The following is a 19,950-nucleotide window of genomic DNA, read 5'->3' as shown; positions in this document are numbered from 1 at the left end:
GAGGCTATGACGTTCAAAGACCCTAGGATGAAAATTTGAGAAAAACTTTCGAGGAACAGTTGGATTTTAGACTGGAGAGTTTAAAATTTGAGAGTGTAGAAGATGGATGGAATAATTTTAGGAAAACGGTTTGTAAAGTCACTGAAGGTGTCTTAGGGAATATAGTTAGAAACGCTGCTAGGAATACTAGTGAAAATCCTTTATATTTAATAGAGAGGAGAAAGGGCGTGTACAAGAATTTTTGAGTCATAGATCATATGGAAACTAATGGAATGTAGAGATGTGGAGAAAGCAGTAGAATAGGAACTAAAGAGCTGGGAAGTGGAGGCCTAAGATAAAATTGCCGAAGAACTGGAAGATGCTGCCAGACGGCATAATGGTAAAATATTGTACTGGCATGTCAATAAATTGAGAGGGAATAGTCAGTCTGGACTTGTCCCAGGTAAAGATAGGAACGGGGTCACAATTAGTGATAAGAGAAGAGTTAAAGAGAGATGGGCAAAACGTTTTGAGAATCTACTAAACCGTGATAGAGCTACAGAAAAAGATATAGAAAAGAATGAAAAAGTTTTTGACACTTTGGATGTGAAGGAAGATTTGCTTTTTGAGAAGAATTAGTGACAGTACTAAAAGGATAAAAAAAAAAAAATAAAGGCCATGAGGATAATAAAGGTTATGAGGTTAGAAATAGCTTACTGAAGATAATGAATATGCATTTGAAAAAGCTTAGTGATTTTAGGAAGCTTCCAATTAAACCATTCTATAAGAACGGGGATAAGAGTAAGTGTCATAAAGAAAGAAAAACGAGCAAAAATGGGGTTTTTATAGGCCAAATGAAGATACTGAAAAAACAAAGCGAATATTTCGAGAGGACAAAGGCCTCTCTTCTTCAGCGCGAAACGAAACGATGTATCAATAAAAGCCAAAAATTAAAAGAATTAAAACCAAATACCTAACAACCATAAAAGCGAGTTATTCGCCAATATCCGCGATTTGCACAAAATCCAAAAAACATGAACTGCCATCGACGGATACTAGCGAACAACTGACAAAGGAAAGGAATCAATTCATTCACTCGAAAAAACAAAACGAACCAGCAATTAAATAATTTGGAAAACTATGTCATTTGATTTCGGATTTTAATTAAGGCATTTCTTGCAGACACCCTTTGAGACCTAAGGGGTTGTTCACGTGTTTGATTAGATGACTGGGAAAGTGGTTCAAGGTTTATTTCAGGGATTACTAACGTATCGGCGTCTCTTTTGAGAAAACCGAAATATGACTCGTTTATTCTTAAATCACCGGAATCTCTGTTTTAAGCTAGACCTAAATGTTGGTATTTATAAATTTCAACAGCTTCTCTATAGTGCTGGGCAATACCTTTATCATGCGAAATAAGACTAGCATGATTAAACAAAATAGTATGGTCTGGTTTTTCAAAAATGTGCTCTGCAAGGGCAGAGTCAAAAGTTTCTGGTTTTTTCCGCTTTTTAAGTGAATTATTAATTGAACTAGAATGCTGAGTTAATCTATCTGTTAGTCACTGATTAGTTCTTCCGATATACCAAAGACCACACGAACAAGGAATTTTGTAGACACCGGAGTTTTCACCTATCGGGATAGGGTCTTTACCTTGATGAATTTGGGACCTGATAGTTTTCCTGGGTCTATAATAAGTGTAAATGTTATTTTTCCTTAGATTTTTTGAAATGTGGTCTGAAATCCCTTTAATGTATTGGAGACCAAGATAAACTGAATTTTCCCTTTGATTTGCGTTTTCTGTGGAACTATGTGATAATCTTTTAATGCGTTTTGTAATTACAGAATTTATTAGACTAATTGGATAACCATTCCCAAATAAAATATCTCTAAGGTGGTTGAGTTCTAAATCCAAGAAACATGTTGAACAAACTTTCAATGCTCTATCAACTAGAGAAGTGACAACTCCTCTTTTCACAGCAGGAGAATGATTGGAGGAATAACTTAAGTAACGGTCATTATGTGTGGGTTTTCTATATACACTACACTCGAAACATGAATCATTTCGGTGCACCAGAACATCTAAGAAAGGAAGACGCCTCTATCTCTGATTCCTGAGTAAATTTCAGTTTTGGATCCAAGGAGTTGAGCAAGTGAAGAAAAGAACCCAGAGACTCGTCATCATGCACCCATAAATAAAAAATTTCATTTTTAAAATGAAACAACAATTCAGGTTTATAAGAACTTTGCAACGTGGAACTTTCTACGCGGTTTTCCATAAAGATATCAGCCGGTATTTTAGGTAGAGTGGCACCTAAGTAGTCCCAACATTTTTTTCTATAAAAAAATGTCTCGCTCGTGGAAGTAAAAAGAATTTCTGTTACAAAGGGCTGTAAGCAAAAAAAGTGTCTGATTCGAAAGAGTACAATTTTCTGATATAGATGGGTTAGAATTAAGTTTTTGCTCCAAAATCAGTTCGGTCTTTTGAGGATCACAATTGGTATACATTGAATCTGCATCAAAACTTCCAATTCTTGTATTTGGTTTAACCGAAACCTGCTTTACCTTGGAAACAAAATCAGCGGAATTTTTAATATAGGATTTTTGAGCCTGAATTAGTGGGCGAAATATCACTGATAAGAATTTTCCTATTTTTTCTGTAGGAGAATTAAAAGAAGAAACAATGTGTCGAAGTGGATTACCGAGCTTATGAACTTTAGGAAGACCATAAAAGCGAGGGGACGTACATCCGCATGGGTAAAACCTTTTGTACAACTGATCTGTAATTTCACCTTTTCCTTTTAGATAAGAAAGCTCTTTTCGGACTTCCTGTACAAATTTTTCTGTGGGATCGGTAGCTAATTGTTCATATGTGTTAGAATCATTTAAAATTTCTCTGATTTTTTTGTCGGAATCATCTGAATCTAATACAACAACAGTATTGCCTTTATCGGCTTTCGTAATAATCCTGGAATGATCTTTTTTTAATGCGTGTAAGACCATGTGTTCATTTTTACTAAAATTTTTTAAATTTCGATTATCAATAGAAGGAGAATCCAACAAAGTTTCAACAAATTGTGCTCTAACCTCAGCAATCTCTCCAATATCCGCACGAGAGTCATGAAAAGCACCCCCTGTGTTCACGATAATTTCACTATGAGGTATTTTCGAAGGGGTTATCGAAAATTTCAATCCTTTCGATAGAACCTGATTTTGCTCTGTTGTAAGGGGCGTGGAGCTGAGATTTATCACAGCAGGACCAGGAAACGCATTTGGGACAAAAGGTGGATTATTAGAGAGTTTTTCCAACTTTAAACGGTGTAATTTCTCAGAAAGTCTTTGTCTAGAAATCCTAAAATCATGCTGAAAAGAATTTTCCGGTGATTTAAACAGAGATTCCGGTGATTTAAGAATAAACGAGTCATATTTCGGTTTTCTCAAAAGAGAAGCCGATACGTTAGTAATCCCTGAAATAAACACGTGAACAACTCCTTAGGTCTTAAAGGGTGTCTGCAAGAAATGCCTTAATTAAAATCCGAAATCAAATGACATAGTTTTCCAACTTATTTAATAACAGGTTCGTTTTATTTTGTCGAGCGAATGAATCGATTCCTTTGCTTTTTCAGTCGTTCGCTAGTATCTGTTGAAGGGATTTAATTTTTTTCTGTATTTTGTGCAAATAGCGGATATTGGCAAATAACTCGCTTTTATGGTGTTTAGGTAGTTGGTTTGAATTCTTTCAACTTTTGGCTTTTATTGATACATCGTTTCGTTTCGCGCTGAAGAAGAGAGGCGTTTGTCCTCTCGAAATATTCGCTTTGTTTTTTCAGTATCTTCATTTGGCCTATAAAAACCCCATTTTTCATCGTTTTTCTTTCTTTATGTGATGTCAGGCCAATGTGGTTTAAGAAATTATCTAAGAGTAAGTGTGGTTATTATAGAGGCATTAGCCTGGTTTCTGTAGGTAGCAAATTACTTGAGTATCATGATATTTTTTAGACTAAGAGATATTGTAGACAAGTTTTAAGAGAAAAACAGTCTGGTCTTAGGAAGGGTAATGGATGTGTCGACCAAATTTTCACTAATAAGTTTATAATTGAGAAGTGCCTGAGTTGTCAAACATCATTATTCCTTCGTTTCTTAAATTATGAGCAAGTGTTTGATTCAGCTGATAGAAGAGCTTTAGTAAAGGTCTTATCCTTTGCTAAAATAAAGTAAGAAATGTGGTTAGTTGCTGGTTTTGTATTAAATCAGGAGTTAAGCTGGGATATGTTCTATCCCCATTAATATGCATCATTTTGATGGACTTTGTCCTAAGCACAGCAAAGGCAATGGGAGGACACGGAATTAAATGGGAAAGTATTTCTCTCCTGGACTTTGATTATGCTGATGACTGAGGAATCCTAGATGAAAATGTTAGCAAAACGACTGAACTTTTAGAGGTATTGGGAGTTCAGGGTGCAAGCATAGGTTTGAAAACTAATGTTAAGAAGACTTAAGTCGCTGAGACTAAGAATAAGTAAAGGTGAAAATGTGATGTTGGGTAACTAGAAGATTGATCAAGTAGACAGTTTCACTTACCTAGGTAATACTATTAGTAAAGATGGTGGGTGCCGTGAAGATGCTAAAAGAAGATTAGCCAATACCCAGGGTATTTTTCACAGCTTAGAAAAGTTTGGAAGAATAGGAAGAAAAGTCTGCAAACCAAGATTAGAATATTTGAAGCTACAGTGATGACAGTGGTCAAGTATGGTTCTGAAGTGTGAGCGCTAAATATTTTCCATTGAAATTGAATAGACTGAGATGGAGGAGGAGGGTGCGTTAGGTGTGGTGGCCTCAGGCGGCTTAGTGCTGCAGTGAGTTGTTAGTAGGTTTAGTAGGATAGGAAGTGTATAAGGAGTGATACTGAAGTTAATAAAGATTGTAAGCTATTACTAGCTGGTATTTTGCTGTTGCGATATTTTTTCGTCGTCTTTATTTTTACCCTTTAAGTACCTATTTTCATTTTGTTTTATTGGTATTGTAGAGGCAAGATGTCTCTGATGTTTATAGTCGTCACCTTGAAGATATACAAAGGTCATTCTACAATGAACAAGGGGTAACCTCAAGTCAGGTTAAAAAAATTCGAATGCTTTTAAACACAGCTGTACATAAAGAGGATCTTGAAGCTCTCAACATCTTAGCAGTTCTACTAAAAAAAATTGATGAACCGGTCAGCGGTGAATACGACAGCGTCATTGTGGAATTACTAAGAGAGGTATCTTATCTAAACTTTACTTAGACGTACACATAGGTTTAATTAAAGGAATTCAGGCCTGCTCATTACTGAAGGCACCTCTCCCCACCTACCCAAAGATACACCGGCCCTGCTCCGTAGTCGCTGATGCGTAATTATTATGTTGCCCACTTGTGTGTAATTTGACCGTGTATGAAACCTTTTTTTATTCTGTTTTATTTCTACGATTTCTGTAGAAAATATGTTTGTCACTTTATTGCCTTTCATCTTTTTTCACTTCATAGTTAAGGCAATATGCTCACCCTAGTGAAGCAAACCTTAACTCTTTGTTACAGATTATTTAAAAAAAACTACGTTTTCTAAAGAGTTAAAGAGGCTGAGTCACACGTTGGAACCTTAAAACGTACAGGGATTAGGAGGTACAGTTGGGGGCTGCCGCCCCCAAACCTCGCGCTTTTGCAGCCTCTTTTGTTAAGGTTTTTTAAGTCCTGTAGCCTGCAATCAGTTGGTCGTACCAAGTTCATCACATTATAGCTTGTTATCGGTTAGGGAAAAATCTCCTGTAAAAAATCCAGCAAACAGGCTCAGAACTGTTTCTAATCAAAGAGATGAAATAGTATGTTCTTACGGTAAAAAATTCAAGCAGACTTCGTTTGTGTTTCAAAACATTTCTTTGCAAGGGAAAAAGCGGGGGTTGAGGGGGGTGGAAGACCCCTAAAATAAAAACCTTAACAAAAGAGGCTGCAAAAGGGGGGGTTTTGAGGGGCGGCAGCCCCCCCCCCCCCAACTGTACCTGCTAATTCCTGTACATTTTAAGGTTCGAACTTGTGACTCAGCCTCTTTAACTCTTTAGAAAACTTGTTTTTTTTTTCAAATAATTTCTGCATGTTTTTGTACAGTTTATTACTTATTATTGCTTGACTAACTGTTAGCTGATCGTGTCAGGAGTTAAAGTGGGGGAGCTTCCCCCCCCCCCCAAACCCCCCGCTTTTGAAGATTCTTTTGTTAAGGCTTTTAATTCCTGAATACTCAAATCAAATGCACAGTAAGATTTTCTTTTTTCAACTTTTCTTCGAGCATGCGGGTATACTACATGTTATCAAAGCAGTGGAGACTTACCTGTAAGCTGAAGGCCGACTGCGATATTTTTCTGGAGACGCCTGTTGAGCCGAAGTATTTAATAGATTGGATTTAAAAAAAAGACTGAGTTTCTTTTTTAAACTTTAAATTTAAGAGAAAATACTTTAAATTCTATATATAAAAAATTTACTCCTACGGGGAAAAGAACCCGAGTCTTCTGCATGAGAGGCAGCAATAGTGCCCACTGTACCATCAGAGACTGTTGATAGTTTATTTTTATTCTCTGCTATCTATTTTCGACGCAAGCAAATAGAAAGTAAGATTTTCGTTTTTCGACAAAAAAAACTTCTGGGAAAGAGCTGGAATTTTTGGAAGCTTGCAGTCGGTCTTGTCAGGTTAAGAGAACTATTTTGATCTAATTTAATAATAAAATACTATGCTTTTAAGGAATTTCAAAAATTAACATGGGCTCTTACATGAAAACGAGGTTTTTCGTAAATGTAAATTCGGGGGATAATTTTTTCGGTCTGAAAATATCAAAAGGCCCTAACAGGTCGAATTTCGCTTCGAATGAGTCCTCATTCATCCGGATCCGTTGTCAACTGTGGCCGGTAGGCGTGGCTAACAAAAAAATAATTTGATGAACATTAAGTGGGTATATTTGGTTTTTGGAAAACAGAGAAGGAGTGATCGGATTGAGCTGAAATTTTGAGGATAAGCTCCCAGGCCCTAGGAAATCTTATCCTCTAAATTTCACAGGGAAGGCCCGATCGGACAACGTTAAACGGGGGCTGTGGTGGGAGGGTCGAAACTTCCGGCCCACTTTCCCCCATGAAGATAAAATCGGAGGGAGGTGAAATTTTGCATATTTCTTAGTTTGAGCTTAGGCTCCAAAATGCAATCACCACCGTCTCTCTGCGACAGCTAGGACCGGAAATCGCTCAACATTGTAGTGCGTCGCCTCTCTAAAGAGGCACAAGTTTTTTTTTTAAGTGTCAAGTGAGGAAGAATCGGTGTTTGAAGCCGATTCAGCAACGATAATTATTATTTCGATGGATATTGATCTTAGAAGCTAATTCTGAAAACAAATGTATGGAAATTTTGAACAATAGCCTGAAGCCCCTTGAGGATCGAAATGAAAACTGCACAATAGCGTAAGACTCACAATAGAAGAATTACAGTCCCCTATCTTAAGCAACTACAACAATCACTTTTCGTATGTGAAGCAGTGATTTGTCTGCTTTTTTCTTTTTTTTTTCTTCTTTTTCTTCACCACTGTTGGAGCACAGAAATATGATTAAGAAATGTTTAAGGGCTCAGTTAAAAGCTATTTTTATAAACGGGCTTTTTTTTATAAATAGTAAAGAAACTGTATTAAAATAAATTGCGCTTTCCGATTAAAGCTCCATCTCATGCAACATCATATAATGCCATCTTCTGCAAAGTTGCTTTTCTGCTTTGTGATGTCATATTTGAGTGACGCTGCTGCCTGATTCCCTGTGATTCGTTCTTTATTAAATTTCAGCTGAGAAAAAGCCTAACGCTTTTTCCTGTTTGGCTTAAAAAAATAGTTTTATTACTTCTACATCAGAAGGGAAATGAAATGCATTGATTATACCTCGCATTTGAGAAAATATGGCATCTGCATTTTTCAAGTTCTGGAAAAATCTCGAAACCAACATGTCCGAAGCCAACATAATATTTTTTGCAGACGATACACTTCTATTAGTTGCATGTGAAAATCTACCTTCTTTGTTTACAAAAATGGAAACAGCTTTCACTGAATTTGTCACATGGGCTGATTCGAACTATTTAACACTGAATTACACTAAGACAGATTATGTACTATTTTCTAGAATATCGTCAATTAAAACAGATCTAAAATTAAAAGTAGCTAATAATGTTATAAGTAGAGTAAATTCAGTAGATATCTTGGATTTGTAGTTGATGTGAATCGTTTCGTGGAATGAACATGCAAAATTAGTAGGCAATATGCTTTCAAGGTCCCTTAGTCATCCGCCGTCTTAAATTTTGGTTCCCTAATAAAATGCTGAAAATGATTTATCATTCTATTTTTCATCCTCATGGGTCTTACGGGTGCTCCATATGGGTAAGTAACTTCATTTCTTGCTATAAAAGAGTTCAAATCATCCAAAATAAGGTAGTTCAAATTTTATCACCTGTTCAACACACAGATGACAAAAGTCTTCATTTCAAATTTACCAAGATATTTGATGTATTAAAGACTCGAGATTACCAGATTGCAAATTTTTGTTTCAAGTATTTCAATAACCTCCTTCCATCTTCATTTCAAATTCTGTTAACATTGAATCAAGATTTGTAAACTTACCACACACGACATTCTTGTGACATAGTCCAAGAAGTGCCTTCTACGAAAAGAGCTTCTTTATTAATTAGATTTTTTGCACGGACTATTTGGAATTCACTCCCCTTAGACATCGGAATTCAAACAATCCTATATCCTTTAAGCGAGCAGCGAAGGGTCTTTACAGAAAAAGTGTTTAGTGCTGTTCTCCACCAGGTTTGTTTTTTCTCTCCATTTTTATTTTCCTTTTTTCTCGTTCCCTATTGCTTTCTCTATCTTCTTCTTTTATTTTACCTTTAAATTTGAAACCATAGGTTGATTTATTTTTGGTTTAATTTTCTCTTCTTTTTTTCTTCTTGATATGTTCAGTTAATTTGTTGTTTGTGTTTTCCTGGCAGGAATGTTATGTAAGTTATGTATTTTGTTTTTAAGTAAAGATAAATGAAACTGAAACTATGGCATCTGACACAACCTATTGAAGATCAAATCTAGCCTATAGTATCCGAGCAGCTAAAAACATGGTGTGAAAAAAAAACTTTCGACTAAAGAAGAAGTGCCGTTAAAAGCTGATTCAGGAAAAAAAGTCAGATTTTTCTTTAGCTTTGAAATTTTTATCAATTTACCTAAAAAATTTGTTTTGTGTAATTCAACTGGCATTGAGCAATATTTCTTTTTATATTGTGTTCTTAAAACGGATTTTAAGCTCTACTTATGGTTAAATAAAACCTGGAATTTTTACTCTATGTCAAATCCTTCTGTTAACTCCATCGCTAAAAGTAACTTTTCCTTTAACTTTTTGTATGAACTGTATGGTGGCAAGTCGATTCGATTAAAGCATGCGTGAGCCAAAGGGAACTTGTCCTCTGTCCCCCATTTCTGAATTTTAAATTTCTTCCCATTTGAGCTTTTACCGAGTTCCTTAAAACCATTCATGGGAACACGAGAAGACCCGGTGACGAACTGAAGAAGCTTAACCCTTTGTTGTGCCGTAAAGGAAAGTACAGCTTTCCAGAACCAAAGAATAACTTTATGGCTCTGTGAATAACCCCCTGAATATTCTGTGTTTACTTTCCAGTCATTGACGTTGATTTCATTGATACCACAAAGAAGAAGTTCAAGCTCCTCTTCATCGAAACCTCTAATATTTTCAATGGGTATGATTTCATTAAACCCTTCTAAAAATGCATCCATTTGAAGCTTGCAACGAGTCACATATCGCCATTGTAGAAATTTTTTTATATATTCATCTTTGTTTTCATTGGTTAAAGGAATATTGGCTCCACCCGGTATGAGCTCCACCTGTTTTGGCTCCACCTGTTTTGGCAACCCCAGTGAATTATCATCAACTGAAAAAGTCAATTCTAGTCCTGACGGGTCATTTTCATTAATAAACTTTAATGAATTATAGCAGTGTTTATCCGAATTTTGTATATCTTTGAGATGTATTTGTTTGTTTAGCATTGTTTTATAAAATGGACGAGTAAAAAAGATATTGAGCATGCTACCGTGATATACAGCCATGCCTGCAATTCTCCCAAAAAATTTAAAATACAATAGGTGGTTGTCATGGCAAATGCCGCTTTGAGGATTGATTTGAAGCTCAAAACTATTTTCCGACGAATACTCGAATAATCCATGATCTGGATTACATAGCCCCTTTGAGAGCAAACAGAACCATTCCTTGGTCAAACCGCCATAATCGAGACCAGTCTCTTTGAAAAAGTGAACCCAAAGCTTTCTTCTTAAGACTTTTGGATGATTAACTTGCGATATCAGTTGAAAGGATTCATCTACAATTGAATCACGAGAGACGTCAATTTTAAATTTTTGAGAAGTTTGAGGTGCCAACGGGAGTAAACTCCGGAAGGTTTTAAATTTTTGACTGTTGTGTTCTGAATACGTAATTGGTGGCCCTGCGATTTCTGCGTCTAAGAATCTTGGATCGTCCCATTGTGTTGTTTTTAAGTCATGATTTACGTATAATATCCTACCATCTTTTTGTTGGCGCTCTTCCCATTCATCTGCTAAGGGCTTAAGGTCTTCTTCATCTCCTTTATTTGTGCGTGAATGCACAAAGCTTCTTTTGTGGGTTATAGGATGATCCCATTGCGTTTGTTTTTGCACGTGATTAACATAAAACGCTTTGCCATCAGCCGTGTACTGAATGTACCAGCCTGGTGGCAAATTATTGGTTTCGTTATTTATGGGTTCTGACTGAGCTCCCGATGGTTTTGTTGACATTTTGCCGGTAATAGGATGTTTCCATTGTGTCTCTTGCGTATTGTGGTTTATGTAATATACTCTATTATTAAAATCTAAGCGTTCTTCCCAGCCCTCAGGCAGAACAGGTTCAACGTACGCGTGAGAAATTTCTAGGTTTCCTTTATACGTATTTAACATGTAAAATGCTGAGGAGTTTTCTGGCTCTTCATCAATTTCTTTGAGATTCAATTCAACCTTACCAAGAACTTTACTACCTATGATGTTCTTGTCAAGAATGGTGAGCACTAATTTATGCACATTTGGTTTTACTTGTATATGAAACAATTCGTCCCACCTGGGATTTGACGAATTCTTTATTACTTTCGTTTTAAAAACATCATTTGAGACTTGTCTACTGGGGCGATCCGGAGGGTCTATGAGAGTAATTTTTACATTTGTATTGTTTTTGAAAAAAAAATGGCTTCTAGGTAGGTTGTGACAAGCTATTATGCGAAGTTTCAGAGATCGCGCTTGGTCTGTCGGTAAACTTTTCATACACGTGTGTTGGGTTGAATGTTGTTGTACCGCTCGGGTTTTAACCATTTAGTTATTTTAATTGTTGTTTTTGTTTAGCTACTGACAGTATAATATATGTGGACAGTTGTTTCTTCTTTAGCTATTCAAGTTTTATTTGGTTTCAGCATAGATGATTAGATATTAGCAGACGAGTCGAGAAGTACTAAGAATTTTTTTGCAATTTTTTGTTCCTATAATTTACTCCGAGTTTATGTAAAAATATTAAAAACAGTTTCACACTTAATGGCACACCAAAAGGTTTGTCAATCCTCTCCAATCCAATTTTTGTTAGATTTAGCTACTGATGGTGGACGGTCATTTACTCCGTAGTTCCTTAATACAAAACAAAAAATTACTTGAAACGAGATTTCAAAACAAGCGATAAAAAACAAGAGAAGTTTATGAAGACTTGCTGAACCTGTGTAAGGCTGCTAAGCCTCTTCTAAAATTTATTTTATGATTTAGTTTAAAAATTTTCGATGAGGTTTGAGTAAGTTTGTTCTCTTTTTTTATATTGTATTTCGCTGATGAACGCTGTTGTACATATATAGCCGAAATATCCGATTAGCTAGTATTCAATATGTCTTCACAATTTCGTTATCTTCTCTTGTTTTGTATTATTTACTCCGAGTTTATGGAAAGATGAGAAAAATAGTTTCCCAAATAAATGGTATCTGAAAAGTTTGGTCAATACAAACAAAAATATATGATCCAGTTACAACGATATGCCGATTCAATCATGGTTGCAATCTAGGAAAGGATGAACTATAGACTCTAGTTACCGAAGATTTAAAAGGTGTTTTGAAAAAAACTATCAAGTGAGGAAGATTTGCCATTTGAAGATATTCAGGAATGGTAACTATTATTTCCGCTAATCTTAATGGTAAAAGTTTATTGAGAAAACAAATTTCCGGGAATTTCGCAAGATTGTCATAAGCACCTTGAAAATTGTGTCGGTTCGAGATGCGACCAACATCGTCGGAATCACTATAGCCGAAAACCACATGTAGAAGAATAACATTCCCTCATCTTGAGAACAAGGAAGATCACTTTTTCGCATTGGAAGCATAGATGTTTTTCTTGAATTGGAAGCAAGATTTTTTTTTTTTCATTCGGGGTGATTGTATCAAACCAGTAGTCGTAGAATTTTGAATTACTTCAAAAGAAATAGCTATATCTAGTGCTTTTTGTCAGTAATAAAAGATAATATTAAAATAAAGTGCAATTTTTTACCAAAACTGCATCTTCGTTTACAAGATGATGTAATGTTTGTATATTATGACAAGATGATATAGCACACGTATCTTTTGAAAAGTTGCTTTTATGGGGTATGATGTCATATTTGAATGCTCCGTTATCTCCTTCCTGATAATGTCATCATAATCTGGTTTTCAGAGTGTTCTTTGTATTATAAATTCGAACAAAATTGTTAAGTTTACCATTCAACAGATATCGTAAATATGTTTCACTTAAACCAGTTTTAAAAACAAAATTTAAAAATAACAAAAATAAGAATTAACCAACTAATGTGTGTGTTGCTTTTTTATAGTCCAATGACACATAATTTTTTAACAACACTTATTTTTGACAGCACAGCATATTCACAATATGGGGGTCAAAAATAGTTTGTCTTATTTTAACCTAACCTAACGCAAAAATAATTAACATAATCTTAGAACGGCTTAATTTTGTGAAGTTATTTTTAAAATAAAAGTTCAAAATAGGGATAAAATCCTTTTTAATAGACAGTGTATAAAATGACGGTCAATGTATATGTGACCGAAATATATGGTATTTTTTGTGAAATTTATTATACACTGTTTATTAAAAACGATTTTATCCTTATTTTGAACTTTTATTTTATCGTCATGGAAAGGCAGTGTGGTCTCCGAAATTATCATATCAAAGTTATTTTTATCTCAGGTAGACAAGTCTAAGGCACAGATTGAACTGGACATATATTTGGCAGATCAACTACAAAGTGAAAAGAAGCATTCTTGGTGTTTTTCCCACATTTCCTGTCCGGATGAGCTTAAAAAGTACGGTGCTAAGCCCCATCTAAGAAAACTGGCACAGAAAGCTCCCCACACACCAATATTGCTTACATCATTTTTAGATGGCAGCTTCGTTGGTTATTGCCGTGTGCCAGAGGTTAGATTTATTTCTTTGGTCTCGTTTATTGTCATACTACCTATATAATTTTATGTGTATTGTTAATAATTTTAAATGGGGACTTCGATGGGCATAACCCTGTGCCAGAGGTTAGGTTTACTTCCTTTGTCTTGTTTATAATCATACTGCTTGCTTCATTTTGCTAATATTACTTACGCCATTTCTAGATGGAAGCTTCCTTGGTTATTGCAGTGTGCTAGAGGTTGAATTTATGTCTGTTTTATGACTGACTGACAATTTATTTACAAACTATATTAATAAACATCACTTTACAGCAACCCTCAACGTAGGCAACAAAGTGCCTGATGAAAGACGGCTGCAATATTTTAGCTCTGAAACAATTAATTATTGGAATATATATATTTCAATAATTTGCTGCATATATATATATATATATATATATATATATATATATATATATATATATATATATATATATATATATATATATATATATATATAAATTAATTATCACCATACTTTTTTCATAACAAAATATAAATTATTAATTACTGTTTTTCGTCATTAAAAAAAAACTTCTTTGATCAATTTATAAATAAACCAATGTGCTCAGCCCCCTGAATGCCAGTCGGAATACCATTTCAAATCTCCGGAGCTAAATAACAAATAGTGAAGCCGGCATGTGTAGTATTTCGATACTTAACTAAGAAATTGTCGACATTCCTTGTATCATGAGTGGACAGTATTTACACAAAGGAACTGGCTGAAAGCTGGAGGGCCTATATTACACCAACATTGGTATGCGAATATTGCTGTTTGGTACTCAAAAATTTGTCCCGTTAAGCACTTTTGTCGCAGCAAATCGAACGGCTTTGTTCTGTAAAATTTGCACCCTTTAAAATCCGCATAAAAATTACTTGACCATTAAAAACAGCCGTAAGAAATGTAAGGGCTCACTATTGCTTGGTATAATGTTTGAAGAGCTGATAGAGGTAAAACATGCTTCAACCTACGTATAACTTCTAGACCTCTTGCAAAGTTTGCTGCATCTAGCTCACTCTGATGCGCCCAAGACGAATTACAATCCAGGAAGATACCTAGGTAACGTACCTCGTTCACCTGTGACAAAGCTATACCATTGAAAAACACGTTTTCATCAACATTTGGCGAACTTCCAACTCTGCTAATTACAACGGAATTCATTTTCTTCACATTAACTGACTGAAGACTTAAACTCGTAAACACATAGAATGACTTCCAAATCCCGCTAACTTTCACCAGCAAATCCTTTAATGTTTGACTTAAACAGTAATGGCAGTGTCATCCGCAAAAGATGTAAGGAAACACTCAAGATTAATGGAATCGTATTGTATCAACGTAAACCAGATATAAGAGGGCCCTAAAACTGATCCCTGAGGAACGCCACAATTAGTTTCGAAAGGATACGATAGTACTGTTATATATCTGTATAAGTCAACCACGTAAAAAACTATCATACCAACCTAAAACAAGTACCTTTAACACAAAGATAAAAGATTAAAATCTTAAAATCCAACGTATCAAAAGCCTTTTGGAAATGAATAAAAAAAAAGTTAGAGGAATTTGACTACGTTGAAAGCACAAACTCACAGTATATAATGTACGGCATGTCGCCTTGCCTGAAACTAAATTGTGTCAAAACGCTTGGTAAATAAATTTATAGTTAATGGGTTAACTTTTTGGTTGTTATAGTTGTTGTTTGAAAGGTGTTAATACATTTGCCGTAGTTTCTTTTTTAGACCCAGATGACGAGGACAGTTTTTGCCAAAGTCAAATAATTTAAATTTTTAGGCCATTTGAAGATTTCTTACAAACAGCAAAAAATTACTAGGGAAAAATATTCTCCTCAGCTGTTAGTTGATGGACGAAAAAAGAATAGCTGGATGAATATAAGTATTGACACGGGGAGATTTTTCCCCAGTTAATAGGTTTGATTTTTGTTCTCAGTGTTTGGTAAATGTGTCGGAAATATTTTCTCTTAGCTTCTTTTTATGTTTTCAGCACCGGTTTATGAGTCGGTTAAGCGGATACCTGTTCAACGGATAAAAATAAATGCAGGAAATGTAAATGTTTTTTTTTTTTTTTTTTTGACAAAATAAAAATGCCATAGATTCCTCTTTTTAATATGATGAAAAACCGGAAACCAGAAAAACCAGAGCATTTATTTGACCTTCCACATCATAGTTTATTTTTGATAAAACGAAAATAATGGACATGTCTGTTGGACTTTAGTAGTGTTCCAGAGAAATTATAGAAATTAAAAAAATTATTTATGTGGGTATTAGACTATTAGTATTAAAAGAGATGAAGGGGAATATAGATTACAGCGAATTGCAATAGTTTATTTGGGGGGGGGGGAGGTAAAAATTTCAAATAGTAATGTTTTGTATAATAGTCCCCAAACAAGTGCCAACCTTGTCAGCGGAAGTCGGGATGCGGTCTATGCTGGAAAGAGTCAACCCACAAAAAAATCCATTCAATATATAATACACAAGTTTCTTTGACCTGTTGCCATGTATAACCTTAGATTGCCTATATATTTCAAATGATCTTAACTTTGTAATTTTAATCATTGGAGATGACCTGGGTTTTATGTAAGTTCTTTCCAATACATATAGTGTTTCATTTATGCTAGATCTTATTTCCAAAATGAAATTATACCAGAGACAATCTTTTCTCTTTTTTGTGTGCTTATTCATGCTATTTACACTAATTGCAGCATTTTGGAGCTATTAAGATGTGAGTTTTATTTATTATTATTTTTTTTTTTAATTTAACTTTACTTTTTTTTTGTTGATTAAAGCTCCCGGACATGGAGATTTTTATTATCCGGATTTTTATTATTTAAAGTTTGCTGGGTTTTTTTTGTTCACGGTTTTATTTAAACACGTTTTTTCCCTCTCAAATTCTGCTGAGGAATGTTTGTTTCCGCTGTCTGGTGGCTAGAAAACAGTTTTGTTATCATATTACTGCAAGGAAACAACTGTTTATTTTAATGAAAATAAATATAGACACTTGTGTTTCGACAAAGTTAAATGATTGGAATTTTTTTTAGAGCATAGGTAATTTTTTACTTTGATGCTGTATTGCTCTGGTCAAAGGACTAGCTAACATAATAAAATTCAATGTAACAAGAGATGTATCACGCAATGATTCCGAATTTGATGATTCATAGTGGAATTTTTTGAAAAAAATGGAAAACTCTGAGATGATGAGGGGCGACACTCATGCCTAATGTGTGAGGGCGTGAATGAAAGTGTATATATATTTATCTAATACTTGAGGAAACCATCGTAGAGGAATACTTGCAAACAAGAAAATAAATAAAAAGAGAGAGGGGGAAGAGAAATGCATAGCATGTGACAGAGTAGATAAAGTAGGAAACAGAATGGAAGTGCATAGACGAAATTGATTAAAGCAGCATTTGTGACGTCATTCTTATAATTCGTTTAAAAATCATTGGTAACCAAGGCCACACCTAGGGAGATTACCTGTTTCGAGCTCCCCCCTTCCCCAAAAAAAATGAAAGATATTTGTGTTTCAAAGCATTGGGTAATACAAAGAGATGACCCATCTTGGGTCAAAATGCTATACACACGTCTGATGGTAACAATCCAAGCGACATCAACTTTCTTCCCTCTCAGCTTTCTTTTTCACTGAACATTAAAATTTATAAGAGAATGAAGTTGTCTTGAAGTAGTTATAATAACTTTAATCAAAATAAGCTGACAAATTGATTAAAGCAGGAAGAATACTATAACCACGAAGTGAAACAAACAAAACCGCAACACAAAGGAAACCGAAAACGAACTAAATAAGAGGAATGTTAATTACAATGTTAAGATCTGGAAAATGAAGCACACATGAAATTGTTCTGAATTAAATTGCCTTTTATTTTCAAGTCCATCGGATTATTTAACAGCAAAGAGTACCCTAGACTTTTTTTTCGACGCCAGAGAAGTGCTGTATTCTTTCTGTGGTTATAAATTGAGTCCAGTTGGTACATGGCTCCAAAAGAGCTATAGAGTAATTTTGGTAGAGTAGAAACCTGATCAATTTTTATTAACAAAAATACTGTGTCGTTTATTTTAAAATCTGTGATAAAAATAGTCTTGTGGTAATAAACTTACTCTCTAATGCTTAAACGTGTAACACTTATGTTAGTCTAAAAACAGCGTCCGATATGAATGTGTTATTTTCTCAGCTCGCCTAATTCCGCCTTCTCTTTTTGAAAGGATAATTCAGTTTGAAACTTAGACTGAATCGCATTTTGTTGTAGGGAAGATGCAGTGAAAAGGTCTCTTCATATGATTGGCTAAAAGCAGCTGCAGCATCTTTAGAAGAACCAATGGAATATGAGATCCGAACTGGCAAAAATCAGAAGGCTGAATCCCAACTTATAGCTAGTGTTGCTGGTGACTTTGCCAAAGTGAAGAGTAACTTTGAAAACGGAGCTATAAATTTTGCTGAGAAGTTTTTTAATTGAGCTGATAGTGAAGATTTAAATTAATTTAACAAATATTTGAAAACTGCTTTGAGTACGTATTCCCAGAGGGGTTATGAATTGTAGCACAACGTACAACATATTTTTTTGTACGTTAGTTGCGTTGCATTTGTTCGGATATTAAGGTGACTACTTTTTTCATTTACTGAAGATGCTGCTGTTATACACTTCCATCTAAAAGGGAAAGACACTCCTCCAATTCCCAGGTGTCCGAGGAACTTCTTCCTGGGATACTATTGTAAAAGTAAACACAATAGCTTAAGCTTACCATGCACGTTTAAAATGCATTCTTTCAATTAGAGAATCAAACCATCGCCCCTCTGTATCAAGAAGGAAACTGTACATTAAATTTCTTAGAAATTAACTGGAGATAGACCCATGACACATAAGGATCGAATATTGATATTAAGGTATTGATATAATTCACTGCTATTATTTGCGTCCCACTTTTGCAAAATCCTGCTCCTAATTCTTCTTATTTTGATATTATGATCAACACCATTTTCTTTAATAATCATTCATTGTAGGTGGTTGATCTCTAATTACGTGTGGATATTCTTTAATTTACAAAGTTTAGTCGATAAAATTTATCATAAGATGAAACTTATAACTATTAAGTATTAAGAAACTTTAAAATATTAACTTTAGTTATTCATGGTCTGTACAGGATTTTGATTGATTTTGACTGTGCTAAAACTTTCAGAAACAATGTATTTTAAGTGTTTTTGTTATATGCATTTCTGGAATCTATAGTAGAACCGTAGATGTATATTTTCTTACTCATCCTTGTTTTTGCTTTTTCGAATCTTTTTTTTTATAATCTCGCCATAAGCTCAAATTAATCAACATAGCTGTGTAACCTTTTTTAGAATTAAAACATAGAAGATAGAAATTATTTTTGTATCCTCCAACTTTAAAGTAAATTCTAGATTCTTGGTAAATTCTTGTAAAGAAGTAAATTTTAGATTTCTAGTAAATTCTAGTAAAGAAGTAAGTTCTACGGTACAATCTAGAACAATAGAGGCACCAAAAATAGCTATTTTCAGCCATATTAAGCGTCTCGTCTTTGGAAGTAGAATACCCCTTATAGACAGACCATAAAACAAAGTGGATTAGAGAAACACCATAGAATACCCGTAAAGCCATTCAGGTCCATTCTCTTTCCAGGAAACTTAAACCGTTTCTGGCTTCTATCTTTGAGCAATTTTCCCCACACTTGGAGTCTAAGAGAAACGTCCCAGAATTGTGATGCTTAGCGATTAACTTTACAAAATTATTGGTAAGTTCAGTCTTCGGGGCAGGATAGACGTTGCGTTTTATTCTAACCCTCTAAGAGCGTGTGCATTCTAACAACAAGCTAGCTTCTTCTCAGAAAATGGGACCTTCCCAGAAATTTTTTTTAGTTACTATTTTAAATCGTAGATCAAAGAAGCTCAAACAGGAAAATAGGTTTGGCAAAGCCATCATGTAGTATAGTAAGTGAGATTGTGTGATCTCATAACCATAGAAATTGAAAAAAAAAAAACATTGAAAGAAAAAATTATAACAAAGCAATATTGAAAAAACTCAAACTTATTCTAGAAATCTCTCAACCCTGAATAAGCCAGCGTGATTTAATCTAAGAATGAGTTTTAATCCGGAAAAAAAATCCCAGTTAAGAAGCTGACGGTAAAACGGCCGTATAGAATAAATACGACCGTTATTACCAAAAAACATTTCCACTATTCATTCCTTTAGTGTTAATTTCAAAATGAAAAGAATTAGAGGGTTTTCTTTTTCAAAACAGATTGAATTTTCGGTAGTAGTGTCCATAAAATCCCTAGCTCCGGTGGTGACTTTTACATGATGTGGTATTCTTAAAAAAAAAAAAAAAAA

The 19,950-nt window shown here is 34.6% G+C and overlaps 1 protein-coding gene and 1 pseudogene across 2 annotated transcripts in view; one reads left to right on the top strand and one right to left on the bottom strand.

Annotated features, from left to right (window-relative positions):
- LOC148949269 (alanine--tRNA ligase, cytoplasmic-like) overlaps positions 1-18,947 on the top strand; it is a 143,231-nt gene extending 124,284 nt beyond the window's left edge. Inside the window, exons 11-13 of one of the 2 annotated variants that reach the window (XM_089093311.1) lie at positions 5,006-5,236; positions 13,323-13,550; positions 17,851-18,947. In XM_089093311.1, the coding sequence (XP_088949437.1) occupies positions 5,006-5,236; positions 13,323-13,550; positions 17,851-18,057 (666 nt within the window). In that variant the 3' untranslated portion in view covers positions 18,058-18,947. The remainder of the gene's footprint in view (positions 1-5,005; positions 5,237-13,322; positions 13,551-17,850) is intronic. The other variant, XM_089093312.1, reaches the window with a different exon arrangement.
- Positions 8,816-12,676, bottom strand: LOC148949270 (E3 ubiquitin-protein ligase NEDD4-like pseudogene; annotated as a pseudogene).
- Positions 18,948-19,950: the final 1,003 nt, after the last annotated feature.

This window comes from Artemia sp. Qi Xiang Cuo, chromosome 8, assembly GCF_049724085.1.
Source record: "Artemia sp. Qi Xiang Cuo chromosome 8, ASM4972408v1, whole genome shotgun sequence".
Lineage (NCBI taxonomy): Eukaryota > Metazoa > Arthropoda > Branchiopoda > Anostraca > Artemiidae > Artemia > Artemia sp. Qi Xiang Cuo.
This window is presented reverse-complemented; position numbering and strand designations above follow the sequence as displayed.